Here is a 27,966-nt window from a genome sequence, read left to right as displayed (position 1 = left end):
GACGAACTCCTAGTCATTCCTCAAGACCCAGTCAGTCTTGAACCACCTCTCAGGCCTCCCAGGATGCACTCAGTACACTGTCCTGCAGCTAAGCTGTGTGTCTCCCTCATTAAGCCCAGAACCCTCACTGGCAAAGACTGTCTCATTCATCTCTGTCCCCAGGGCCTGGCGTAAGGGGCAAAGAACAGGAACTCAGTGCCTGCTCAGTGGCTGAGCTCCTCTCTTTTGCAGTTCAAACACTGCCAGTCTCACAGAGTCTATTTTCAGAAGGTTCCCAGGGGTGGCTAAGGAGAACTCCTACTTGGCAATAATCTCTGTGCTGTGCTTCTCAGAAACGCCCCAGAAACGTTGGACTTCGATAGAAAAGCCGCACAAGGCAGGCTGGCACATCCACAGAGAAACTGCTGCAGTCAGCAGTTCTCCTAAGACAGGGAAATTGACACACAGACAGCACAGGCTTGGCCAGGGCCATGTTGCCAACAGGCACTAATGGAAACTCAGCTACCGCCTGCTCCTCTAAATGCAGCGGGAGGGAGTGCTGAGGGTTTAAACCGGGAAACAGAGCTGCTCCCACACAATCTCCAAAGTGGCTAGATCAGAACTGGGACTGACCTTAAAAAAGTTACTTCACGGCCGGGCGCGGTGGCTCAAGCCTGTAATCCCAGCACTTTGGGAGGCCGAGACGGGCGGATCACGAGGTCAGGAGATCGAGACCATCCTGGCTAACACGGTGAAACCCCGTCTCTACTAAAAAATACAAAAAACTAGCCGGGCAAGGTGGCAGGTGCCTGTAGTCCCAGCTACTCGGGAGGCTGAGGCAGGAGAATGGCGTAAACCCGGGAGGCGGAGCTTGCAGTGAGTTGAGATCCGGCCACTGCACTCCAGCCTGGGCGACAGAGCGAGACTTCGTCTCAAAAAAAATAAAAAATAAAAAAAAAATAAAAAAAAAGTTACTTCACTTCACCAATCCTGAGTCTTGGCATCTGCCTTGAGAAGAATTTCTCAAATCCATGCCCTCCTCTGAATCCCCAGCATCGTAGCCACCTTTCCTGTCTGACTAGTGAGTCGGCCTCTGCCTCACTGGTGGAGCAGCCACCAGCGAGCCATTCTTGCACACAGATTTGACAGGCCAATCCTCTGCCCTGAGCCTGCCACCTTCAGTCTTTCATGAAGTACTCCCTGACCCCCAATCCCTCCTGCCTCAATTCACTGTTTGCAGCCTTTACCCCACAGGGACTGGTTTTGGTTTCTCACATACAAAACCTTATTTCCTGCCTTTGTGCCTCTGTCCATGCTCTTCCCTGTGGGACTGCCACTCCCTGCTCCATGTGACAATACCTACTCTCATTTCACACTCGGCGCAGGGGTTACTTTGTCTAAGATGCCCACCTCCCCAGGACACAGTGACGCCCACCCAACTCCCACCCCAGTGCTCTGCATGTGTGCATCACTGACATGCCACACGACTGCCTCCCAGTGAGACGACAGTCCCTGACACCAAGGGGCTGCTCTACAAAGGTGTGTTAAGTGAATACATTTGTCTATGTGAGTCAGAAAGGATGGAGTATGAAAAGAAGCCCACAGATAGGAGGCATGATTACAATCTGGGCTCCAAAGTGGGTAATCCAGCGCAGAACTGGGAGCCCTTGGAGGCAGGAAGTGGTCAGGCATAGCGGCCACCCACACACTCACTCACATTGATCAAAGATGACTTTTTCCTGGCGCTTGCTCAGATGCAAAAGCTTCATGGTGTTTTGCAACTTCTTTTCTTGTTCAAACAATTTTTTATGTAATTTGGTGACCTCTGCCTTCATTTCTCCAATCTAAAGAGAAGAGAAATTAGAAAAATGAACAAAGAACATAAAACGTCATGTTACATAGGAAAAATTACAAAGCCATATAAAAGGATGCTCAACCTCACTAGCAAAAATATTTGAATGGATACTAGAAGGCTTTTCCTGACAACCGGGAAAAGGCAACATTGGACAAAACCCATTGAGGGTAAAGGGAAAGCACCTCGTGGCCTCTGGTGGAAGTGCGGGATGGCATGGCCCAGTGAGAACGCCCTGGCAAGATCTCCCAAACTGAGATGCGCTTAACTCTTTGCTCCAGCAATTCTACACGTTGGCATTTCCCCCAAGGAATAACATAAGCACAAGAAGACGCCTATGTACAAGGATGTTCGTCTCAGCATTGTTCATGGTAGGAAAAAATAACTTGATTTCAGTATAGATCTGGATAAATTATGGTACTTACATATAATACAATAGTTTTACAACTATTAAAAACAATGTTGTAGAGCTCTATATATTGATATCAAAAAATGATCACAGTTAGTGACAAAAGAGCCCAGAACAAAACGCCCTGTATACAAGGCATTCCTGTTCCACAAAACTGAACATAAACGCCCACATCCATAGATGTGTATATTGAGATGTCATCAAAATGTTAACAGCAATTCTCTCCATGAGATATGATTTCAAATTGTGTTTTTTTTTTTTTACAAAAACTATATATAATGCTGATTTTAAAATTTTTTTAATGTTTAAATCTTCAAAATATCATATAAAAGTATTATGAGGAAAGTAAGCTCCATTAGAAGAAACTCTTCTGGTACCGGCTGGGCGCGGTGGCTCAAGCCTGTAATCCCAGCACTTTGGGAGGCCGAGACGGGTGGATCACGAGGTCAGGAGATCGAGACCATCCTCGCTAACACGGTGAAACCCCGTCTCTACTAAAAAATACAAAAAACTAGCCGGGCGAGGTGGCGGGCGCCTGTAGTCCCAGCTACTCGGGAGGCTGAGGCAGGAGAATGGCGTAAACCCAGGAGGCGGAGCTTGCAGTGAGCTGAGATCCGGCCACTGCACTCCAGCCTGGGCGGCAGAGCCAGACTCCCTCTCAAAAAAAAAAAAAAAAAGAAGAAGAAACTCTTCTGGTTTTTCAGAGTAAACTCTGGATGGGTGGCAAAACCAGAGTCCCCAGTGCTCCGAGGTGAAATATACGCACGGTGGAGCCCTCTCAGCCGGTCTCCACCAAACCAGCTCACAGGAGGAAGGACACTCCCTTTCTGTCAGGAAAGCACCCTGGCACAGGCCGCTCTCTGCTACGTCAAAACACTTCTGCTTCCAACAGGAGATATGGTGAGTTGTCAGCTCATGAAGAGTCACTTTAGTTTGTTCCCAAACTTGTTTATGGTAGCTGTACTTGTCATCAAATTGCATAATTTAATTAAATATTAAGTAAGCCCATGAAATATGTGTATTAAAAGAGCGAACCAGTTGTATGAAAACTAACATATGCTTCAGGAAAGACTTGATAAAAGCAAGTCACTAAAAAACACATTTCTGGCAAATTAGGTGTGGGTGAGACAACTATAAAAGATGTGGGAGGAACACAGTCTAGAAGAATTCTATATTCAAATTGCTTTGCAAGTGTCTAAGTTTTCTCTTCATCTTAAAGAAACAGAAATTGGAAGTGACAGACATACATTATGGATGCAGTTTATGAAAGAAAGAAGATGTGAAACTCCAATCAGCAGACCCATATTCAAAAGAAAAGGCCCTGGCCCTACATCAAAAGAATGGCAAATGAATGTACATTTATCTGTTTTAAGTTAAACTAAAATGTTTAAGGTACGTATCATTTTTTGATTCCCTGACTTAACCTACTTTTAAGATTAACCAGTCATGTCAGGTACAAGGACTTCGACAGTTCTTCCCAAACAGATCCTAATTTTAAACATTAGGTTTGCTTTGATTCTTTTCCTTGTGGCTAAGAGCCCACAAAGATTTTCTGGTCATGGCTCCAGAGGCCACACATTCCAGAACAAAGTCTCTCTACAGTCAACACCTTAGTCCCACATCTGTAAAATTGGAATAATCATCCCTGATCCAACTATCACATTTCAGTAGAGTGAGACTCAAATGAGATAATGGAAGACAGCGGGAATGATCATTTCAGACTCGGCCTGGTTGACCCACTCCTCGTTCTAAAGTCAGCTCAGGTTTCGCCTCTTCCAGGAGGTTGACCTGGCACTTCTTTTAGGCTGGCTACTGCTCCTCTGGGTGCGCCGGGGCTCAGTGTCTCCCCATCACCGCTCATGGCACACTGGAGTGACTGGGCCTTTACTTGTTTGCTTCCTGTACTTACTACACGCTCATCTCCTCCCTCTAACCACCAGTGTCTGGTGCAGAGTAGGTGCTGTGACACCATTTACCCACTCACGGTGGGTTAATTTTCACTGGTGCTCTCCTAACACCCTGTATATATTCTATCCAGTACTTAAAACAGGGAATTTTAATTGTTTACATGTCTGTTGTTTCCTGGATTCAAATCTTCATTTTTATAGGATGAATATTCCATGGTAGCAACAGCAGGGGCTCAAAGTACAACTCCACCACTCCCAACTATAAGATGCTGAAGCAAGTCACTTAACCTCTTGGGAGTTTCCATTCCTACCTCTGGAAAAGGGGAAGAATCATAGCTAACTCCCTCAAGGTTTCCGCAAGGAATCAGATGAGACGCTGGGTGTGAGCAGCATGCCTGGTGCTGCAGGAGGTCACCAGAACACCCTTCCCGAGGGCCACAGAGCTGCAGCGCTGAAGCCACTCCCTCCCAGGAAGCCTCAGGCTTCCTCGTCAGTGTTCCACCTGACTCCGGGGACAGAAATTTTTGCTTGTTTTCTTTTTATGGTGAAAAAATCTCAAACATTTACAAAAGCAGAAAGAAGTGAATAATGAATGCCCAAGTGCCCATCCAGCTTCAACAATGATCAATTCATGGCCATACTTATCTCTACTACATTCCTGCCCATCCTCTCCCCAAGATGATTCTGGAACCAACCCTAGAAGCCAGTCGTATCATCTATAAAGTATTTTACTATATCTCTCTAGAAGATTTGGTTTTTTTTTGTTTGTTTGTTTTAAACAGAGAGCATCTTACTATGTTGTTCAGGCTGCTCTAGAACTTCTGGCCTCAGGTGATCCTCCCACCTTGGCCTCTGAAAGTGCTGGGATTCCAGGCATGAGCCACCACCCCGGCCACAAAAAGATTCTTTAAAAACAAACAAACAAAAAAAAACCAACACGGTATCATTATGACACCTCTAAAAAAAGGCAGTAATTCCTTAGTATCACCACATCCAGTCAGTGAACACATTTCCCTGATTGCTTCATAATTTTCTTTTTCTAAACAATTAGTTCAATTCAGGATGCAAACAAGATCCATGTTTTGCATTTGATTATCTCTTGAGTTTCTTTAAATCCAGTGGTTCTCAAACCTATCTAGAGGGCTATAAAATCAGACTGCTGGGGTGCACTCTCAGAGTTACTGATTCAGTAGGTTTGGTGTGAGGCCTGAGAAGGTGAATTTTTGACAAGTTTCCAGGTGATGCAGATGCTGCAGGTCCAGGGCCCACGCTTATGGGGACCACTGTAAATCCATGGGGTTCTCTCCCTCTTTCCCCATGCTGGATCCTTTCTTACTAGGATGAAATATGTTCTAGGCTCATACTATACATCTCCTGCCCCAGACCTAGCAGCAAGCCATTTCTCCAAGGAACCCTAGTTCCCTTTAGTGGGCAAAGGTATCTAGAAACCATAATTTGGGCATCAAGGGTGCTCACTGGTGCTAGAACAGACATTGTTTCTAGAGACTTGTATGTTGAGAAAGTTCATAAAATTCTTTTAATGGATGATAATACATCACAAGTTCATAATGATATGTGCTATTCAAATTTAGGATTACAGGGTTTTTCTTTGATTTCATATCTTTTTCCTTACAGTAAAAAATCAGTTCCCAATAAAATTAAGTTATTTGTTTTATCTTATAATAGAAATATAATAATTCAGAATATCAATATCAATATTATTACTAACAATGTCATATTAACCATTAACAAGAGCTTAAATTTTCTTCTTGCCCTTAGAATATTTCTACTAGAAATGTGTGGTCCAAGTACTATGTGTTAGTCATTGAAATGCTTCCTTTTTGTGTTGTTATGCCTGCGTTGCCGTGTACAGTAAGGTTTGTTTCATCTTGCCAAGAATTTTTAGAAATTTTCTCATTTCGATTTTTTTATAATTATGTAATGCATTTATATAGTTGCAAAGTCAAATCTACAAAACGGTCTATTCAGAGAAATTTACCTTCTATCTGTTACTCTAATCTCTCCCCTCCCACTACTATATGTAGCCTGGTTTGTTATTGTTTATCCTCCATTTAAAAAAATTATTATAAACAAGTATGTGTGTACATTTGTATCCCTCCACACAGCTGGTGCACATGATACACACTTTCCAGAGCAGTCCAGACTGCATGGGATGGTATACTAAATGTAAAAGGCAATTAATAACACTCAAGAGAAAACCAGGTAGTTCAAAAGCCCCCGGGTTGCTGGTGAAAACTTGGAAATGGAAATCAGCATTACACACATTTCACACCAAGCAAAGGCATGGTATAAAACACAGCAGTGACAGAAAAGTGGCTAGAGGCAATTTAACACCACATAGGGGTCTGTACCCCAGCAACCACACTGGAGCATCTCCAAGGTCCTTTTTCTGGCACCACAATTCCATAACATCAAAGTGAGCATAATCAATTACTCAAGAAACCTTTGGAAGGAAAGGGGTACTCAGGAGCACCAACCCCTCTTGGAACGATTTGCAAGTAGGGAAGAATCAACGTGGCTATAATTTGTGTGTGTGTATATATAAAAATATATTTTTTATATATGTGTATGAGCTGTATTCTGTCTATATAACAGTTACTACAATGTGCTAAGGACAAAAACATTGCATTAAGTGTCAACTGTTTAGTTCAGACATGTTTATGTTAAAATCATGAGGCAGGTACTACTTTGGGTGTATAGAAAAAAATCACTGGTTCATTCAAAAACTATAAATAAAATAGACACTGTCCTCTGAAGGAAAATAGAGGAAGACAGACATTAAACAAGTATACAATTACAACTATGATGAAACAGAAGAGGACTCTATGATGAAGGACTCAGGGAGCCCTCTCTGACTCTGGGGTAATATTTAAGCTAAGATTTGAAAGGTGAGAAGGAGCCAACCAGAAGCAGGACATGGGACACTCCAGGCAGTCAGGCCATCTGTGTCACCTAAGCCTAAGATGGAACAGGACTTGGTGGATTAGAAGAAGGGAAAGACCAATGTGGGACTGGACCCCAGTGAGTCTCAGCCTTCCTCCCTCATACTCTGTCTCCCACCTGATATGCCACCAGCTAAACATGGGCAAAAAAAAGATTTTTCTGTGGAATGAAAAGTTATTAATTTTCCTGAGCTTAGTGTATCCAAACTTAGTCCCCAGGATCCCAAAAGGAAAATCTTAGGACAGGCTCATTAGAACCTTCAGACCAGAGAGAGCTGCCCCCCAGCTACTTCCTGGTCATGTTTGAGAGACCTGAGAGCTGTCAAAAGGGGGTTTAACTAAATGAGATAAGGACAAAAAGAAATGTAAATTTCCCTTTTGCCTTCCTGCTGGCCTTTGGCAAGAACGGATAGGTCAGATAAACAAAGGTGGAAATATCTATCACGCCACCAAGCAGAGAGTTCTAACTCTTCCTTAACCTGCATGTCCCTTCTTTCAGGGAGGTGTCTCTGAGTAGCCAGAGTGGGCGCATTCACCTTGTCATGATACCACATGTATCCCACACACAGAAATCAGAGGACGGCTTCTACTCTGCCTGACTCCTGGTTTGGAGCCTGTCATTCCTAAGTAGTTAAAACAGATTTTGAACAAGGTCCACTCAAATATGATGATGAAAGCTGTCGACAGGAATCAGAAGAGCCAGAGAAAGGCACCTAAACTAAAAGGGATGATGAGTAGAAAAGAATGGGCTAGTCCATGAGGACAAACTGGGACTTAAAGCCTATAAAATAAAAGAATAAACACTGGGTTCCAATATTTATGCTTTCAAACAAGCTCTAACCTTGACTAAGTGCCTCAGCTCCCTGAGTCCTGGTTTCCTCATGTGTAGAATGCAGACAGGATTCTACTCAACAAAGATATGTTCAGAGCCGGGCTACAGGAGTGTGGGACGGATCAAGTAAGAACACAGTGAAGCCATAGCAAACAGGGCCATCTCCTCCCTGCTACATACCCAAATGGTGGGCACATCTGCTGTGGGCCCCTGCTTGGTATGGAGGAAACTGAGACACAGGCCCCAGTGGCATCACTGAGCCTCTGAATCATGTGTCACCACCTACCTGCTCACAGTGAAGGGGGCACTGGCCATCTTCGGGGACTGAGACTCTCCAGAGAAGCTTCAGCCGCCCGTAGGCCTCTTCCAGGGTCAGCTTGGCTGTGCTCACACTGCTCACAAACTTGCTCAGTGGTGCTGGGGGTGGACCCTACACAGGGGGGATATGAAGGCTGTTATGTGCAGTCTTGAAAAAGATTTTGGACAAGCAAGCCTTAACGTGCAGCATAAATCTCCAGACTGTAGGGCCTCTGTTTCACATGCTGAGCGAAAGAAAGCCTGGTACACATAACACCAATTTATTGTTCTTAAAGACTGGTGAATTGTAGATTATGAGAGAATTTCAGGGGTGATTTTAGCCCGATCAATAACCATGATTAATAACCACCATGGTTAATAACCACCAGCATTAACTACAGTTACTACTCCAAGTACAGGGTCTGTGGGAGGGCCATTCTCACTGTTTGGCGGCCCACAGAGACCCGCCCAGAGAAAATGACACCAACAGCAAGCAATACATGGTTTTGTCTTTACTGGTTCCTGTTAAATGGCCCTGCTGTAGTGAATATGATATCAGGGCCTTATACTGCTGTCAGAGCAAACTCAAATTGGGAGGTATCAAGGGCTTAAGAAAATTATGTATGTGACTCAGAAAAGGGGAAATACAAAAAAAGAAGAAGAAATGAAAAAAGCACTTGTTTTTATAAGTAATAAAATAAATACAAAAATAGAATGAGGTCAGGCACAGTGGTTCATGCCTATAATCCTAACACTTTGGGAGGCCAACGTGGAAAGACTGCTTAAGCCCAGAAATTCGAGACCACCCTAGGCAACATGGTGAGACCCCTATCTCTACAAAAAATAAAAAATTAGCTAGGTGTGGCAGTGTACACCTGTAGTCCTGGCTACTCAGGAAGCTGGGATGGGAGGATTGTTTAAGCTTAGGAGGTCAAGGCTGCAGTGTGCCACAATCATGCCACATACCCCAGCCTGGACAACACAGCGAGACCCTGTCTCAAAAACAAAAAAGAGAGAAAAGACACACCCTTTTTAGATAATAAAGTACAAAAAAGTCATTATAAATAAAAATACCTGGGCTGGGCACGGTGGCTCACACCTTTATCCCAGCACTTTGGGAGGCCGAGGCAGTTGGATCACCTGAAGTCAGGAGTTCAAGACCAGCCTGGCCAGCATGGTGAAACCCGATCTGTACTAAAAATACAACAATTAGCCGGGCATGGTGGCAGGTGCCTGTAATCCCAGCTACTAAAGAGGCTGAGGGAGGAGAATCACTTGAACCCAAGAGGAGGAGGCTGCAGTGAGCCAAGATCACACCATTGAACTCTAGCCTGAGCAACAGAATGAGACTCCATCTTAAAAAAAAAAAAAAAATACATATATATGCTGACATACTCAGGCATGATAGCTGACACCCATAATCCCAACCCTTTAGGAGGCCAGGGTGGGAGGATCGTTTGAGCCCAGGAGATCAAGGCCAGCCTGGGCAACATAGTGAGACCCTGTCTCTAAAAAATAAAAATAAAAAAAATAGCCAGGTGTGATGGCACATGCCTGTGGTCATAGCTACTTGCGAGGCTGAGGCAGGAGGATTGCTTGACCCTAGGAGGTGGGGTTGAGGCTACAGTGAGCCATGATCATGCCACTGCACTCCAGCCTGGGTGACAGAGCTAGATCCTGTCTCAAAATAAAAAAAACACAACAACAACAACAAAACAAAACCTCAACAAAGACAAAAATGTAGTGAGACAAACGTTCATGAACAGAGACACAACTGTTTTGGAAAGTAATGCAGCAACAGTTATCATCAAGAGCCCTAGAAAGTTCACAACCTTTGAACTAGTAATTCCACTTCATAATGGGTGACAGCCAGGTGGATGGGCAGATGAGTGGACAGACACACCAGGGTGCAGATGGAGAGAAGAATGGATGAGAGACCAGATGTACAGAGGCCGTCATGGGAGCAAGACAGCAGAGCCCATGAAGTAACTGCAGGAATACAGGGCATGAACCCCACCAAGCACAGCCACCACCAACAGTCCCCCACACTGGACCTGACCTCTGAGCTCTCTGGGGCCACACTTCCTAGTCCCTCTTCTCAGGGTCTTACTGAGGAAAACTGCGCCCTCTGACTCCCCTACCCCTTCCACGGACACTCCCAGGGAGCAGCTTGTGCCTTCCAGCTCTGTGGTCAGGTTACCTTTGCTCCCAGCTCTTGACTTGTGGAGCTGGGAGCCTCTTGGGTTTGAATGTCCATTTCGGCAAGGAGCCTCTGTCCCTGGCCGATCTGTTTGAGCAGGGCCTCATAGTCCTCAATCAGGCCCAGGACGTGGCGGCCATTCTTGCTGGCCCACAGGCGGTGGCCAGCGACCAGGCGGGACACACACGGAGTGCTAGTTGCCGAGCTGCCACTGTCACAGGAGAGGGAGTCCGTGTCATTCCCAGAGAGTGGAGGAGTCTCTGAAACTGTAAAATGAGAGGTAGGATGTAAAATCTGTTTCAGGTAACACTCTGCGTTCAAGGCGCTTATGATGTTGAAGCTAGCTAGGAGAGCTAGGAGAGGCCCTCGTGCCCAAATGCCACCCAACACAAGCCCAGTGGGGAAAAGAGGCATGGCTCCTGGACCTCTATATATTACCCCACACTGGGCTTACGAGTCTTCTTGTAGGATAGGCTCAAGTCAACTCAACCAACACTTATCAACCACCCACTCGGCAGAAGACCCCAGATTCACAAGGATAACTCAAGCTGGTGCCTGCATTCCAGTAGCCCACAGTCTGATCAGAATACAGACACTGTGGAAGGTGCAACAGCAAAGTGATGAAGGGCCAGAGCCAGGAAAAACAATTATCTGTGCAGGGAGGGAGAGAACAGGGAAGGCTTCTGAGATGGAGCAGCATTTGAGCTGGACTGAGCAAGAAGCAAGAATTACACTAATGATGAGTCATTCTGACCAGGGACAGCAGCAAAGCCATGTCACAGAGAAATGTGCATTCATGATGAGTCTTGAGGAAATGGGACTTTTACTGGCAAAGAGTGGAACAAAGGGGATCTAAAAGTCACAGTGAGAGGAAAGTGTGGGCCTGTCTGCAGGATGGTGACCCCTGTGTGGCTACACCAGGGTAAGGGATAAGGCTGGACGGGCCCACTGAAGCTGGATCCTGGGCGGCCTTGAAAGCCTCACAAAGGTGGTCACAATTTTAATCTAAGGCAACAGGGACCCAATGATGTTCTAAGCTTGGTAACACCTAGCAGTAGATTAACTGGCTTGAAGGAGGATATCACCAGCTGGAGATGCTGAGAACTTGAAATCCCAAATCCTTGCCAAATACCCTCCTGAGTTGGGACCAGGGACCCCCTTTTCTGCAATTTAAAAAGTCTTACTGTCATATCCAATGCTGCCACAGTTACCCAGACTTCAGCTTTGTACCTGATTTTGGTGTCACTGCCTGGGAGGAATCAAACAGATCAAATGAATTATCACTTTCCATGGGATATTTGTCACCATCTACAAAATGCAAAACACGAGAACTGTTAGTTTCACTGATGTCAGCATTCAAGAGAGAACTGAATGAGAATACAGTCAAGCCCCTCACATTCACTAATTCATACACACAAACAAGCATTCCTTCAAATCTTCACTGGGCCTCTGTCCTGCCAGGCCCACCTGTGTGGGACATCAGGGAGACAGAGTGACCAGGCCCAGTCCATTCCCTAGAAAAACTCCCAGCAGAAAAGTAAACAAGCAATTTTATTTTAGTGTGATTGAAAACACAGGCTGCTGAGGCTCAGGTGAGGGCACTATCCCCAACTTGGCTTCCCAAAGGCTAACACCTGTTTTAAAACCTTACGTGGTTTTTGTTTTTTGTTTTGTTTTGTTTTGTTTTTTGATGGAGTCTTGCTCTGTCACCCAGGCTGGAATGCAGTGGCACAATCTTGGCTCACTGCAAGCTCCACCTCCCAGGTTCACGCCATTCTCCTGCCTCAGCCTCCCGAGTAGCTGGGACTACAGGCGCCCGCCACCTTGCCTGGCTAGTTTTTGTATTTTTAGTAGAGACGGGGTTTCACCATTTTAAGACTGACTGTGACTGACCTGTGGTAAGAAGGAGGGAAAGAAATGCCAGGCAGCACAATGGGCAGATGAGAGGCAGACAGTGGGACAAAGAGTGGAATAATTGCTCAGGGAGAAATAAGCAGTTCATAGACCCAAGGCCCAGGGGGCAGGGAAGGACAAAGTAGGATGCAAGGCCAGAACCAAGAGGACTGAGGGGCCCACTCAAGGGCTTTGGGCAAGGCAATGTCAAGCTGAGGTCTGTATTTTGTACTGGAGGAGTTTTTTTTCTGTCTGGAGGCTGCCACACTAATCTAAGCCAGAGATGAGAGTAACCCACAATAGGATCTGGGGGGTGATGTATTTGCAACACTGTAAGGAGGCAAAATCAATAGATGATGTACAGACGACCTGTGCAACACGTAATAATTTGGAAAGCACTTTCACATATGAAAAGCTATTGGACTCAATAGCTCAGTGGGCAGAACACATTGTAATTCAGATTTCATGGACGAGGAAACCAAGTGGCAGAGATAGAAAATGATCTGTCCAGCATAACCCAGCATGTCAGTGGCAGAGAGCAAGCAAGCCCAGGGCTTAGGATCCCCCCCATCCGAGTTCCTGCACCACTGGGCGGTGGGCTGCTGCACTCCAGCACCACCTAAGGGTGTGCTACAGTTCCTGAGGCCAAGAAGCCAGGTCAGCTCCACAGAGCTGGCCCCGAGAGGAATCACTCTCAGCGAAAGACATCAGCCTTTAGAACATAATTCTAAAAACAGATGCACTTAAATACAGACCTGAGAAGTCTTTTGCAAAGGAAGAAATGCTGCTGCCTATAATTCTGATCTTGACTCAAGGAAATTAGAAAACTTTTCTGCTGAGGTAGCACTGTGAATTCTGAATGCTCTCCTGGGTGCCTCTTGCCATGCATGCTGAGGGCTGCTTTTGGCAAATTTCGAAGGCAGGTAAAGGCTGTTGGATGGCCTCCTTGCTTCGGCTACCCAACTCTCCATCCTGGGCACCCCAAGCACAGAACTCTTCTCCCTGCTTCAATCCCCCCTAGCCCACCCCTACAAGTCCCTCAAAGCCTTAAAAAGGGCCAGGTGCAGACCCATGTTAAAAATATTAATGCCCGATGCTGATGAGGTCATGCAAAAACCACTACCTTTGTACACTTCTGATGGACAGACCATTTAGAAGGTGGAAATATGGCACCTTTCTAAACTTCTGAGATTCCCCTGGTCGGGTTTTCTCCTAAGAATATTGTTTAACAGCAAAAAGTATATTAACATTGATGTCTATTATGGCTCTAAATCAGAGACCACTTTAATAATCAACGGGGTCATGGATTGGTGACTAAGAATAGCCTGCAAACAATCATTACGAAGCCCATGTGAAAGCAGAGGGAACATGGATGATGTAATATTGGACAAAAACAAAGAAAGGACACAGAATGACACAAAAACCAATTTGAAAAATATAAATTCATGCCGATATTTAATAAATAAAGAGAAATATGCAAATTTTAAAAAATGATCAATGTATAGAATCAAACTTTTTTTCTCTGTTCACTTTTTTCATATTATTACATCATCTTTTTGGTTAAATTTTAAGATCCTTGTCAATGAGAAATCAATGAACTGATCATTACGAGTTCTAAGGCAGACTGACTTGGTACTCCTTAAGAGATTTATTTTTATTTTTTTAACTAGAGGTATCCAAGTAAAAGTTAAGTGCAAACTTTAGTACAATACCTGCTTTTAAAGCATGCTGGCATTCCTCATCCCACTGGATACACACATTTACCCCATGGGTGTCAGGATGATAATCCCAGGATACCCAAGGCTCCAGAGGGTCCACTGGGTTTAGGAACAGCCCTAGAGTCAAAGCTGGAAATGGTTTCTAGTTCCAGCTCTGCTGCCTAATTGCTATACCACTTTGGGCAAGCCCCATCCACTCTCTGGGCCTTTGTTTTTCATCTCTAGAGCAAAGAGGACAGGCTGCCTGACTGCTTGGAGTCTAACCATTTACCGGTTTGCTCCACACCCTGTGGTGGGCAGGTGGCAGAGGTGTCTGCTCCTCTTTCTGGTACCCCCCAATAGCCTCTCCAGGGCTAGGCAATTAACCTGTAAGCAAATGCAAAACAGATCCACTTTTTAAACCTATCAGGATGATTTTCAGATCCTGAAAGACACTGAAAGCCAGATTAAGATGTCTAGGTTCCCTTCTAAAGGCAGTAAGAGAAACTAAAAGAAATTTCAGCATGGAAGTGATGTAGGCAAGACTAAATGGATAGGAGGGAGCAAGGCCAGAGGCACTGAGGGTGTCTGGAAGTCCAAATTCCACTTCCCTGACAATCAAGAGGCCTCAGATGGAGATTACGCCATTTTGCCAAAGGTGACGTCTAATTAATTAGCAGTCAGGTCCCCTGGCTCCCAGGGTACAGCGTGTCAGCTATCAATAGAAAGACACCTCTGTGGGGCAAAGGCATCATTCAGAAGTTCACATGTCACACACAGATGCTCAGAGCTGCATTCTCAGCAAGTGGGGAGAGGCAGGGGCAGTACCGTGTTTGTCAGGCTGAAGGGGCACCTCAGGGATGGACAGGGCTTGGATGGCCAGAGTGAGGGCTCCTTCCTGTGCCTTCTCTGCCCCTCTTGCCAGCTGTTCCTCGAGGCTGCTCTGCAGAGTGCTGCTGGTTTCAATGCTCCTTTCTAGTTGCAACCGCAGAGCCTGGATCGCCATTAGGAGGCTGTGCAGGTCCCTGAAAGGATCCTGCCCCTTCCAGCCTTCTCCCGACGCCTCTGCGGACATGTGCAAAGAGAAGCCCTGACATCCTCCACAACCAAAGGGTCAGCCATTGAAGGAACTCAATCGCGTTTCACACCCGCCACCACCATCGCCCTCCCTCTTCCTAAGAACGAGGTACAGTTTAAAATAACAACTTGACTTTAGAAACAAAAATATTGGCAGACTTAATTGCTGCTATTCCACAGGCTAAATAAGAGCTGGAAATTAATTTTCGCTTCTGGCCATAAAAGCCTAGCAAATTGCACACCAAACCCCGAAATTATGTCTAGTAGTAATAAAATCTATTTGGGCTAGAATTATAGAATGAAAGGGGATGATTTTAAGAGCCACAGTATATTAAAAAGACACAACAGCAAGAATAAGAAAAGCAAGTTGAGAAGAAAATAAAAGCTGTGAGATGACCCCTTTCTAGATCAACTTTCAATAGAGAGAAACCATCTGGAAAATTAGTTAAAAAACAAACAAACAAACACCTCACCACACCTCAAAATTGATTCTGAAACATTAGCAGAGAGCACTGAGGCCAACAACCATCCCCAGAGCAATGCCCAGCACATGAGAGGTGTCCACAAATGTTTGCTGAATTAATGGGCAAAAAGTAACACACACTAGCAGGACGATAATAAAAGTCATTTCCTGAGTGCCTACTATGTGTCAGGTATCATGCTAGGATGCTTTTAATAAATGGTCTCATTCAATTTTCAACACAATTCTCCACACAACAGGTGCTGAGAGGCATGTTTTACAGAGGCATGTATGGGCTCAAAAGGGTGAAGTGGCCTGCTGAGGGTCAAATAGCTGGGAACAAGGGAGTGGGAACCCAGACCGTGGCTGGCCTGGGTGCTGAGCCTCAGTCCTTCTATGTTTCCTGCTGTTCCTTCAAAAGAAGAGTGGGTCAAAGCGCTAGCTTCAACACCCATCCATTCTACCCACGAGGCCAGAGAGGAGAGGGCTGAGCTCTACCCTCCTGCGCCTACAGCCGGCGGTCGGGTGGGTTTACAGCCCAAAGCACAGTAGCCTCAACGTGAGAAGGGCCTCGGACCACAGCCCCCCCGGTACCTCTCAGTCTCCTGTGCTCTTCATCCAGCTTCTCATACGCCTTCAGCTCCACCCGGAGGGACTGCAAGAGCTTGTCATTCTGTGAGAGCAGCTGCTGCCTCAACTTCACCTCCTCCTGCACCCTAAGAAGGCCCCACAGGCATGAGAAGGACAGGTTAATTTTACCATAGGGTAACTTATTCGGACCCCACAGAGCAGGCCAATTCCACCCTCAGTCACAAGAGTGTGGACCAAGAAGTGACAAGCCTGGTTAAGAATTCCAGTCACAGCTGCAATTTCCAAGCGCTCCCCGTGTCCAGCCCCTTACATACGTGATCTCATGTAATCTTCACAGATACCCTAAACGGTCGGTGCTCTCTAATCCTCAGTTCAGAGATATGAGGAAATGAAACTCAAAAGGGCTGTTTCCTACCCAGGGATGCACAGCTCGGGAGGGGAGCCAGACTTAGACCCAGGACTATTTGGCGGCAAAGACGAAGATCTTTGGGTGGTGCTACCTCACTGCACCACCCTTGGTGATGACGGTAACTGAAAGAGTGGGGCATTCACGTGTGCCGACAGGAACAAGTGAAATGTGGAACCAGACAGACTCAAAGAGGGAAACGGCAAAAGGACCATTGGTGGGATCCTTTTAAAATCGACGGCAGATCCATGTCACTCCTCTGCTCAGAATCTCCCAGTGGCTTCCCACGCCACTCAGAGTAAACCCAAAGTCCTCACACTGACTCTGCAGCCCGATGTGATTTGGCATCCTGCTAGCCCCCTCTCCGGACACACTGCCTTGCTCTGCCAGGCACAGGCCTAAGCCACTCTGCCTCAGGGCCTGTGCCTGTTCTGCCTGAAATGATCTTTCCCAGGCAGCTGCAGCACTCCTCTCCTCACTGCATTCAGCTCTCTGAGCAAATGGCATCTTTTCACAAAGGCCTTTCCTGATTCACCCTCGACAGAAAACAGCAACCCACTGCCAAGCCCTCTCCTCCTTACAGGATCTTTCCCTATATATTGCAGCCCCACCAGACGTATGATGTGTTTGTGTCTACTGCCTGCCACTGTGCACTAAGGCAGAGGCCTGCATGCTGATTCCACGACTGCAGCCCAGTGCCGGGATGTGTGGTACGGCCAGCAGGTCACCGGGGAAGCACAGCTACTACCTGCTCAGCTCCTGGCCACTGTGGCGGACCTCCTGGATCAGCTGCTGGTTGTGTCTCTCCTTCTCGCTGCCTTCCTTCTGCAGCCTTTCATTTTCTTCCTTCACACTGGCATACTCCCGCTGAAGGTGCTCCAGGCTCGCGGTCTTCCTGGAGAGGGACTCTCGTAATTTGTCATTCTCCTTCTGTTTATCTGCAAACACAAAAAGGCGCCACTGAGAAGGGCCACCATTTGTTTTTTCCAACCTTATTATATAAATACAGCACTTCAAGAATACAAAAAAGAATGAGATTCGATCTGGCATTTATGATTTTGGCATTCCAATTATCTAACACACTTTGGGCAGATAAAAATTTGTCAACATCAAGGCTGCAGATTAAACGTCACTGGGATAAAATGGGCCTGTTTAATTTTCTATTAAGGAACAGGCCATGCAAACCTAGTTACTTTGCCTTCACAGAGCAAACAGCGGGTAGAAAGTATAGAGGAAAATGCAGGACCCAGAACTCTGAGAATGGGTGCTGGCCTGGCCGCAGGCCTTCTACCAGCCTAACACCAGAAGGCCAGCAGGGCTGTGCAGATGGCACCTTGAGGCCCATTCACTCCTCAGGCTGAGGACAGCACCTCTCCTGAGGAATAAAATATACCCAGAGGCACAAGAGACACAGTGGTCAAAAGCAGGGGGCTGGAGGCAGAGAGGCCATATTCAAGAGCAGGTCCTCCATTTACTGACTTCATAAGCTTGAGTGAGGAGGCCCTTCACTTCTCTACGCCTGTTTCCTTACATGTGTTATTGTGTGGATTCACTGAGCTCCCATCTATAAAGGGTTTACCACAGGGAGTCAGGAGCACTCTGGGGGCTGGAAGCTCCATAAAGATGAGTTGCCAGCAGTGCTGGTGGTGGTAACAGCTGACCTGCACCAGCACTACCTGTGCGGATGTGACATTAAGGCCTTCACACGCATCGCCCTATTTAATCTCCAGGGCCGACTTCCGAGGCAGGCACTATTATTCTCCATTTTCCAGATAAGAAACTTCCCTAAGGTCACATGGCCAGTAGGTGGCAGAGCCAGAATTCAGACTCAGGTTTTCTGACTCCATTCTTAACCACAAGATAATTTCTAAGCAAGCATTCACCTCCTCCCTGGAGGGCCAGACACATCATGCTGCCTACCCTTCCTGAATGGCCTAGACTCCTCATCGCTAACCCCTGGGCCTCTGTCTGCTCTCTTTCTTCCATTTAAAAGGCCCTGGCTCCTCTCAATCTTCAGCACCTTCACTAAGCCCTCCTCATCCTCTGTTCTTGAAGGCAAGCTTTTCCCGAGTCAGGATGCCTTCTCCAGGGTCCTGCAGTTCCCAGAGCCTGACTTTATCGAGGCTGAGGTTCACGCTGGCCTTCCAAGATTGTCTGGCTGCCTCTCCCATCAGACTATGAGCCCCCTGAGGGAAGGGATGAAATCTCATCCATTTCTGTATCAGAGTCTACATAGCTCTGAAGTAGAACAGGAGATAGGAAATGTTTGCTAAGTGAATGAATGACTGACAGAGGCCCCAATTTCATCTCTTAAGCCAAAAGGAGCATCAATATCCTTTTAGGAAAAGTGGAATAAGCTGGCCCAAGGTCTAGCTCTACCACCTTCTAGCTCTGTGACCACAGGCTGGGCAATTCCCTAGGCCTCAGTTTCTCACCTGTCAAATAGGGCTAATGATACCTCTCCCAGAATTGTTTTTGGTAGTGAAAGATAATGTAAGTGAAAGCTCTTTGGGAGCCAAGCTCAAATAGAAGGAATTAAGAGAAGGGATCTTTATAAGAAATACGGGATAAACTTTGCTGATAGTAGGAAATCACTAGTTGAGATTTTGGCAGTATTATATTTCCAGCCCTTCTTTCTTCCACTGTGAACTAGGATGAGAGACACATGGCTAGAGGGGGGATGAGTGACAAGCAAATAAAATAACATTTACTGAGTCCCTACTAGAGACACTGTGCTGAGAGCTTTACACCGTTCAGTTGTCACAACAGCCCTATGAGGTATTCCTGAACCTCTCTGATTCCAGTATTCTCAGCTATAAAACAGAAACACCTCACAGGGCTGCTGTGACAATTAAATGGTGCAAAGCCATCACAGAACCACGGGATTCATACTTAGGTTGGTCAGACTTCAATGCCTGCATTCTTTCCATGACACAGAAGGCTTTGGCGTTCCAGGCTTCCAGTGACTCCTTTAATTCTTACCTCTGGATGCTTTAATGAGCATTGCATTGAGGGCCTGGTTCTGCTTCCTCAAGAAATGAATTTCTGATGTTAGAGAACTATGAAGCTCTGAACCAGAAGCAAAAATGTTTGTAGAACCTATAAAAACACACATAAAGACTGATTTATAAACAGTCTCCAGATCAGTATAGATGGAACTTTCTAGAAAACAGTTTTAAACAAAGAGTTAGCACAACATACAATGAAAATCCCTCCTGTTAACTATGTAAGGAATTACCAGAGGCCAAAGAGAACTGAGAGTAAGTCTGAAAGAGGAGGCAGGAGGGGCTCCCCCACATCTTACCTAAGGTAGAACAAAGCAGAAGACCTGGGCCAGGAGTAGGGTGAGTGAGTGAGAGTCTTCACCTTCACAGATGTCTTTCCTGAGGTCAAAATTCATATCCAGCTGCCTGCCGGGCCTCACCACTGAGGCAGCTCTGTCACTCAGTCCACAGAGCCAAAGCCGAACTCCTCATCCTTCCAAACCTGCTCTCTCTCACCTGTTTCCTGCCTCCGGAGATGGTATCACCATATCCCTAACCTAAGCTAGAAAGCTGGAAGCCATCCTAACCCCTCTCTCTTCCACTGCCCAATCAAGCAATCATGATGCTGCTGCTTCCTCCAAAATGCTTCCGACACTGGCCTACTCTTTTCAGTCCTAAAGTCCAGGCCTTATCACCTTGCTCTCTAACCTCGCCGCCCTGCTATTCTGCCAATGGGGTTATTATCCTAAACAAAGTCCATTTAAGTTACTCTCTACTCAAAAACATCTGATGGCCCACCATGGCAAAAGACAATTGCACAACAAAACACAAGGGCCAATTTCCCAGTCTAGATACCCCTATTTCATAGATAACATTCACATTCATGGCCACCCTCAGGAGCATGCCTACTGTGTGCAAGGTGCCTTCTCTATGTGGCAGGCAGATGCTTCCCTCCCTGTCCTCCACACTCACTGAGTCCACTTACTACACCAGAGAGCCAAAATGCCAGATTCCTGCTTTCCTAGCCACCCTGCAGTGAGGACATGGTCACGTGCCACCTCTGGTCAATGGGGCCTGACAGGAAGTCTGCTGGGGGCTTCTGGGAAAGATTTTCCACCAGGATGAAAAGAGGACAGGAGGAAGTCCCACCTTCTTCTTTCCCATGCTTTGGACACTGTCTGAGCGACTGGGATGCTTGTAACTACTGCAGTTGTCACAGATACTAACCCAAACTGCTGTCACTGAGCCACAAACCTACCTTGGAACTACCTGCCTCTGGATTTCTTGTTACGTGAGAAAACACAAATCCCTGTTGTTACCATCAGTTGCTACTCCCATTCTGTTGTCTGCAGCTGAAAGCATCCTGGCACACAACTGAGTACCTATCCTATTCAAACTCCTTGTAGGGAAGGTACGGCATCAGTTCTCCAAGGAGCTGACAGCCCTTCCACGCTACAGCACTACCTTTTTCTCATGTTAATGATTCACCTACCACAATGTTATCTAATTGTTTTACTCACTGTGTCTCTCCCCACCATCTTCCTCCACTCTCCCCTGTGAACTCTGGTATCTTTTCAGAGACACCTGGGTTTGCACCATGGTTCTGGCTTCTTAATAGCTGCATGACCTCAGACAAATCGCAACACTTCCCTAAGTCTCCATTAACTCAATAAAAATGATTGATGTTATTGTTACTGCTATTACCATTTGTATTACTAAAACAATTAATGATAGACTGGAGCCAAAATAGCACCAAAAAGTACTGTGAACAAGCAGGAAAAATTCTACAGAAGTCTACCACCACCAAAGCTAAGGTGGTAGCTTTGCAGGCAGTATTTCTTTGCAAAGAAATAATTAGGCCAAAGAACAGTTCCTGACCGGCCTAAACCTGAGCTAGCGAGGCCCACTTCTGATGCTAGGTCAGTCTTTCCTCTGAGGGTCATCACTACAGGCCTGTACAACTGGGGACAAGCTGGAAGCTCTAACACATGAGAGGCCGGTTTTTAACAATATTCCACCTCAATATCGTAAGAAGCCATACCTTTCTCAGGCCTGCTCCCCAAGGTGAACATTTCATAGCAGGGGGAGGCGAAGCCACTGTTATTCCTTTGTCTTTTCAGACACTGTGACAACATGGTGAGAACAGCACGTCTTTCCACCAATGTAAATACTTTATGAATGCTTTTGTAAACCTTCCTGTCAGAGTGAATTACTCTCCAGAGCAATTGCCTGCTCCATTGTAGCTGGTGGCCATTTGAGCCCCCAAATAATTCTGTAATTGGATTTGCCAGGGAAAATGTAAAACAGAATGAATCTAATTCAGGCATTACCAAGAGTGAATGTGAAGGGCCCAGGCGTGTATTTCTTTCCTGTGTTTGATACAACTAATAACTCAGATCAATCAATTTCCCTGAGGGTGAGGGGGGTGGATGCAGGAAGTGGGCGCAGCGAGCGAGAGGGAGGGAGGAGGGCCGGAGAGGGCGAGATGGAGCCATTCGGTTTCCCTTGAAAGCTGCAGCATACATGGTACTTTGGAAAGATGTCCCTCCCGGCTGGTAGCTATGATGGCTAGAGAGGAATGAGACCTGGACAAGGGTCCGAGGACTCAGGCGTGCTGCTGCCATGGAGCACTATCTTTCCAGAAGTCAATTCTACCACCTCTAAAAATGGGAATGACATTAGGGTCCCTACCCATTGCAGAGCTTTGCAATGTTATACAGAATAAAATAGTAAAATAAAATTGATAATGATGATAACGGCAACCGTTTACTGAGTGAGGCACTGAGCAAGGCCCTACTCATAACATTGCCCCATTTAATCTCACAATGACCCTGTTTTATGAAACAATTAAGACTGGGAGAGATGAGTGAATTGCTCAAAGTCACAAAGCTAATAAATGGGACAGCAGGGTCCACACTCTGGCCAGTTCAACCAGACAAACTTGGGCTTTTCTGAGTGCGCCAAGCGGCTTTCAAGACGCAAGCTTTACGGAATGAGGAACTCTCTCTAGAGCAGTAAGGAAAGATGTTCAAGATTTACTGCTCCATGACAAACGGACAGAATCGTGGATATAGAGTATGTTACCTCTGGGGTGAAGAGAAGAATAAGAATACATGCTGCTATTTGCATTTTAAAAAACACTGTTAAGGATACAGAAGAAAAACAAGGAAAAAAGTGGAGAAGAGGGAAGGGAAAACAGGGTTAATGGGTAAAGAATGGAGGTTTTTAATTTTGAAGCACATGAATGTCTTACCTATGTGGGGGGGGGAAATATTTTTAAGTTTTTCATGGGTGATCATTCTACGCGGAGCTAACTGTGTTTATGCAGGAATATGTGTGATCTTTAGCCTGGCATGTGAAATTTACCAGATTGCTAAAATGCAATAATCTGTTATAGATGAAAAGACAATATATTGCTTTGTTTTATCTTAAAATTCCTATCTATTTCTCTCCAGCTTCCAAAGTCAAATGAGGTGCCAGTCACAATTCAGGATACCAGAGGCTGGCAGACTGCTCTAAGATAGAGAAATGAACATTTATCAAGCACCTGCTTTGTACACAGATGCTTACTCAGGCAAATGCGTCACAGTGAAGCACTCATAGACACGTACAGCCCTTTGGGAAGGTCTTTCCTTACCTTGATCAAATTCAGATCCTTGCCGTTCCAACTGTTTCCGTAGCTTATCATTTGTTTTAATAGATTCTTCTAAACGCTTTCTCAAAGTTCGAATTTCCTGTATGTGTTCCATTAGTAAGTCTACAGGAAGGAAGCCATTTTTAATTTAAAATCTGAAACCCCAACAAATTGAATAATTTATGGATTATGCAGGGATCCTGAAATTCCAAACAGTATTGGATGTATTAAGATGGTGAGCAACTGGCAATTCTTTCCTAGGCATGGGGAGGGTGAGCTATTTCCCACAGCCCACAGACACACTTCTATAACGATTCTGTATAGTCCTCCATGGGAAGACATTTTACATCACATAGAAAAAATTATATTCCATACAATTTTAATGCTAACTCTAATGTAGCCTTTTATTCTTCTAAATATCAAATATTAATTTAAAATCTTCCTTATGGTGAAACTAACAGATCACTTTCAAGTCTGCTTGAATTGCCCGAGAGTTGATTAAACTACCTTCATAATGAATCCAGATATTTTTGAGACTAATTTTTTGAAAGGAATATGTTATCCATTTATCATTTACTAATTTAAGACTTAAAGCAAAACAATGCTAGTGAGAATAGTAATAAGAAAAGTGATCTCAAGAGAACATCTTATTAGCATGAGTATAAATGTGTATGTCCTTTTGGGGCTACTTCTATCATTAGCCTTAGAAAAGCTATTTTCCAATGTCTGTTACCAAATAATTCAACTTTTAGAACTCTATTTAAAGAGACCACCAGAGATGCTGACAAGCATTTGCCAGAATGGAGGAAAAGGTTCACCTCAGCATTGGATGTAACCATAAGAACTGATGTAACTCCAATTGTTAAATAAAAAACTGTAGAACATTCATGATGATGCAGTATTACATAGCTATTAAAATTGTTATGAAGACTATATATCATAAAAATATATTAAACTAAATCTTAGATCCAAAATTGATTATTCAACATAATCACAACTTATAGAAAAACAACAACAACAACAACAACATTCAGTTTCTCCCATATACTCACTCAACAATCAACACAGAAGACTTCTGTGACCAAATGTGAGGGTTTTTTTCCCCACAGACTAAGCAAACAGTTCTGCAGCAGACACCGGCCGGGTGTCTTCTAATTCGGTTGGACCTGAAGATAGTGTCAGATTCACAGGTTGAGGGCTCAGTCCCAAGACTGCCCCCCTCCCACAACTTCTGATGCCAATCGCAAGCCCCCAATTGTTTCACCCGTGCCTCTGACCAACCGACTAAAAATTCGGTTCCCTCACCCGCCTCCTGGAGTTGGATTAATTTGCTAGACTGGCTCAAAAACTCAGGGAAACATTTGCTTATGTTTACTGATTCATTATGAAGGATATGCCAGGAAGACCAAATATATACTTCACAATATCACAGAACTCTACTTAAAAATTTCTACAGACAAGGAAAGACACAAATATGTGAAAGAAGGAAATATATCTAAATATTAATAGCAGGTGCCTTTAGGTGGCAGATTTTAGATTTTTCAAAAATTCTATATTACATTTTAACATAATACTTAATAATACATAACGTTTTAAATTTTCCAAAATAAGCATGTGCCACACCTCACTTTAACAAAGAAAGAAGGAAGCACAATTCCAATCCAGGGGTAGGTTTCTAGAGTCAGTGTTGAAAGCATCATCACATTAAGTATCCAAAGGCAAAACTAATGTCTTTAATTTATCAATTAGGGTATACTCAGTATATCTTAGTAATGTTTGTTTTAAAACATTACACTAATGTTATGACCCAGTTTTAATTCCTCCAAAATGACTTCCATTTAAAAGTATCACAACGTTACAGATCTTTTCCTAATTAAATAGTAATTTTACCATGAATCGGAATGTTTATGAGATGACTTAATTCCCAGACCTTCAGCTATCTCCTGCTAATGCCAGAAGTGTGGCAAGTAATTTGGTGGAATGTCCTAACTCTCGCTGCAGCACAGCACGGAAGCACTCTGTCTGCAAAAAGCTACTGGCATCCACAGCACTGCACTTCCCCACTCCTTAAACTCCTGGCGCCCACGGCACTGCACCTCCGCGCTCCTTAAACTGCTGGCGCCCACGGCACTGCACCTCCGCGCTCCTTAAACTGCTGGCGCCCACGGCACTGCACCTCCGCGCTCCTTAAACTGTTGGCGCCCACGGCACTGCACCTCCCCGCTCCTTAAACTCCTGGCGCCCACGGCACTGCACCTCGTGCTCCTTAACCTCTTGGCGCCCACGGCACTGCACCTCCGGGCTCCTTAAACTTCTGGCGCCCACGGCACTGCACCTCTGTGCTCCTTAAACTTCTGGCGTCCACGGCCCTGCACCTCTGCGCTCCTTAAACTTCTGGCGCCCACGGCACTGCACCTCTGCCCTCCCTGAACTTCTGGCGCCCACGGCACTGCACTTCCCAGCTCCTTAAACTTCTGGCGCCCACGGCACTGTACTTCCCAGCTCCTTAAAACTTCTGGCGCCCACTGACTGCACTGCACCTCCGTGCTCCTTAAACCTCGGGCGCCCACGGCACTGCACCTCTGCCCTCCTTAAACTTCTGGCGCCCACAGCACTGTACTTCCCGGCTCCTTAAACTTCTGGTGCCCACTTCACTGCACCTCCGCGCTCCTGCCTTGGTGTCCTGCAAATCTTCTTCCAGCATCTAGTCAGGTCGGAGTCACTCAGGAACTTTTCTGTTTGACTACAACCTTCCTTGCTGGTTTATCCAAGTCACACACTCATGACTGTGAGAAGGGGGCATAAATGCTTAGCAGCCATCGAAAACATGCCATCTTCCACTGAGTCTATGGCCAGGAGACAGAATCATCACTTGGGCTTAAGGAAACATTCCCAGTTGAACTGGACACCACTTATTAATTATGCAGCCGAACTGAAGAGAAGGAAACACTATACTAGCCTTTACAAAATGGGAGAAAAATCTCTCTCTTAGAATAATGCCCTTTTGACAAATGCTAATTCTTTAAAAACGTAAATCCAATAAGCAACTACACAAAAAAAAGTGTGTATCTCTCGCCTAGCAGGTCCAATTTATAGAATCTGTATTAAGAAAAGCCCCCAAATAAGGGAACAGCTTCATGTTCACAGATATCCCCTGCAGCCTTGTTTACAATTGTGAAATCTGGAAATGGCTTAGATGTTCAGCGACAGGGGAACAGAAGGAAAACGGCAATTCAGCCACTCAATGGACTATTCTAAAGCCACTAAAAATGATGTTATGTAACAACATGTCAGAAAGCTTATGATAGAATGGTAAGTGAGAAAAATATGAAATTATCTCTCTACACAAATCATAAATATGACAAAAGACAAAAGAAAAACTAGATGCAGAGAGCAAAAGGCTGAAGACACACCAAAAAAGATGATGGTGGGCTTACTGGGATGGCTCCAGGGAGCACTGTCCCACTTCAGGTAACCCACTAAGAGGGCACAATAAGCCCAAGGTCACAGGTCCACAGAGGAATAAGAAATAGAAGAAATGCCTAAAAGGTTCTACATTAGAAATAGAACAAGGTTGGGGTGGTGGACAGGGTGAAGGGTGGAAAAAGAGGAGCAGGTGAGAGGGAGCAGAGGGAACTGCCTAGTGAAAACAATAGGGACCTCAAGAGTTCCAGTTCAAATCATTTGGGTTGCTGCATTGTAAACTCCACTCTCCTTCTGGTTCCTCAATCAAGTCTGCACCAAAGCCTCATAGGAGTGGTCTCCGGGGATTCTCGGAAAGTCACTGAGTTACACGCTGAATGGATACAATACAGAATGAAGTGGCACTAGGGACAGGGAAACAATTTGTGGTGTGACCTAAATTTGGGAAAGGCAGAATGCAGAGCCAGAAATGACCAAGAAAAACCAAGTACTCAGAAACTCACAAAAACTGCAGAGAGATACAGCCAGCAATCCAAAGAAACCAGGTCTAGATGACATTGCTGGAGGACCCCAGCTGATACCTCAGTTATGCCACCAATGTGGACTTCAGGCTCTGGGTATGCTTTCTGTCTTCAAACTGGGCTCCTCTGAGTCCTGAGTGTCCTCAAGAAGCCTCAGAGGCCACCACGGGATGAAGGCACCATGCTTATCTCTTTCACACACCGCATGGGGCCACTGTGAAAATTTTCATCTGCTAATTCAGTCCATGGTCGGAGGCAGAACAAAGGTGTTATAGACTGAATGCTTGTGTCTCCAAAATTCCTATGTTGAAGCTCTAAGTCCCAATGTAATGGTACTAGGAAGTAGGGGCTTTGGTAGATGATAGGATCGTGAGGGTAGAGCCCTCACAGTGAGATCAGTGCCCTCATAAAACAGACACCAGCTCTCTCACCTTCCTTCCTCCATGTAAGGATACAACCAGAAAATGGCAGTCTGCAACCTGGAAGAAGGCCCTCACCAGAGCCCACTCATGCTGGCTGTACCCTGATCTTGGACTTCCTAGCCTTCAGAACTGTGAGAAATAAATTTCTGCTGTTTATAAATCACCCATTCTATGGCGTTCTGTTATAACAATCCAACTAGACTAAGACAAAAGGCCGGACCCAATGGGCCATGCGTTACACTAAAGGAAAACAAAGTAGATTCCCATAATCACAAATGTTATATTTATATAAAAATATCCGAACAGGGGGCTAGATACTCTTGGGCAACTCAAAGGGGAAGAGTCTTTGAACCAACCCTGCCTAAGGATGACTTTGAAAGAAACAATAGGAAATTAACCAAATCTGCACTGACATAAAA

At 45.3% G+C, this 27,966-nt stretch overlaps 1 protein-coding gene across 3 annotated transcripts in view; it reads right to left on the bottom strand.

Moving 5' to 3' along the window:
- Positions 1–27,966, bottom strand: part of CDK5RAP2 (CDK5 regulatory subunit associated protein 2) — a 194,642-nt gene that overhangs the window by 4,267 nt on the left and 162,409 nt on the right. For all 3 annotated transcript variants that reach the window (XM_033237639.1, XM_033237638.1, XM_033237640.1), the window contains 9 exons: positions 23,185–23,304; positions 19,546–19,662; positions 17,312–17,501; positions 16,161–16,282; positions 14,858–15,094; positions 11,670–11,747; positions 10,440–10,705; positions 8,229–8,372; positions 1,697–1,823 (listed from right to left, as the gene is read on the bottom strand). In XM_033237639.1, the coding sequence (XP_033093530.1) occupies positions 1,697–1,823; positions 8,229–8,372; positions 10,440–10,705; positions 11,670–11,747; positions 14,858–15,094; positions 16,161–16,282; positions 17,312–17,501; positions 19,546–19,662; positions 23,185–23,304 (1,401 nt within the window). The remainder of the gene's footprint in view (positions 1–1,696; positions 1,824–8,228; positions 8,373–10,439; positions 10,706–11,669; positions 11,748–14,857; positions 15,095–16,160; positions 16,283–17,311; positions 17,502–19,545; positions 19,663–23,184; positions 23,305–27,966) is intronic.

Source organism: Trachypithecus francoisi, unplaced genomic scaffold (assembly GCF_009764315.1).
Source record: "Trachypithecus francoisi isolate TF-2019V2 unplaced genomic scaffold, Tfra_2.0 Lachesis_group16, whole genome shotgun sequence".
NCBI lineage: Eukaryota > Metazoa > Chordata > Mammalia > Primates > Cercopithecidae > Trachypithecus > Trachypithecus francoisi.
The sequence above is the reverse complement of the archived record's forward strand: the minus strand, read 5'-3'. Positions and strand labels throughout refer to the sequence as shown.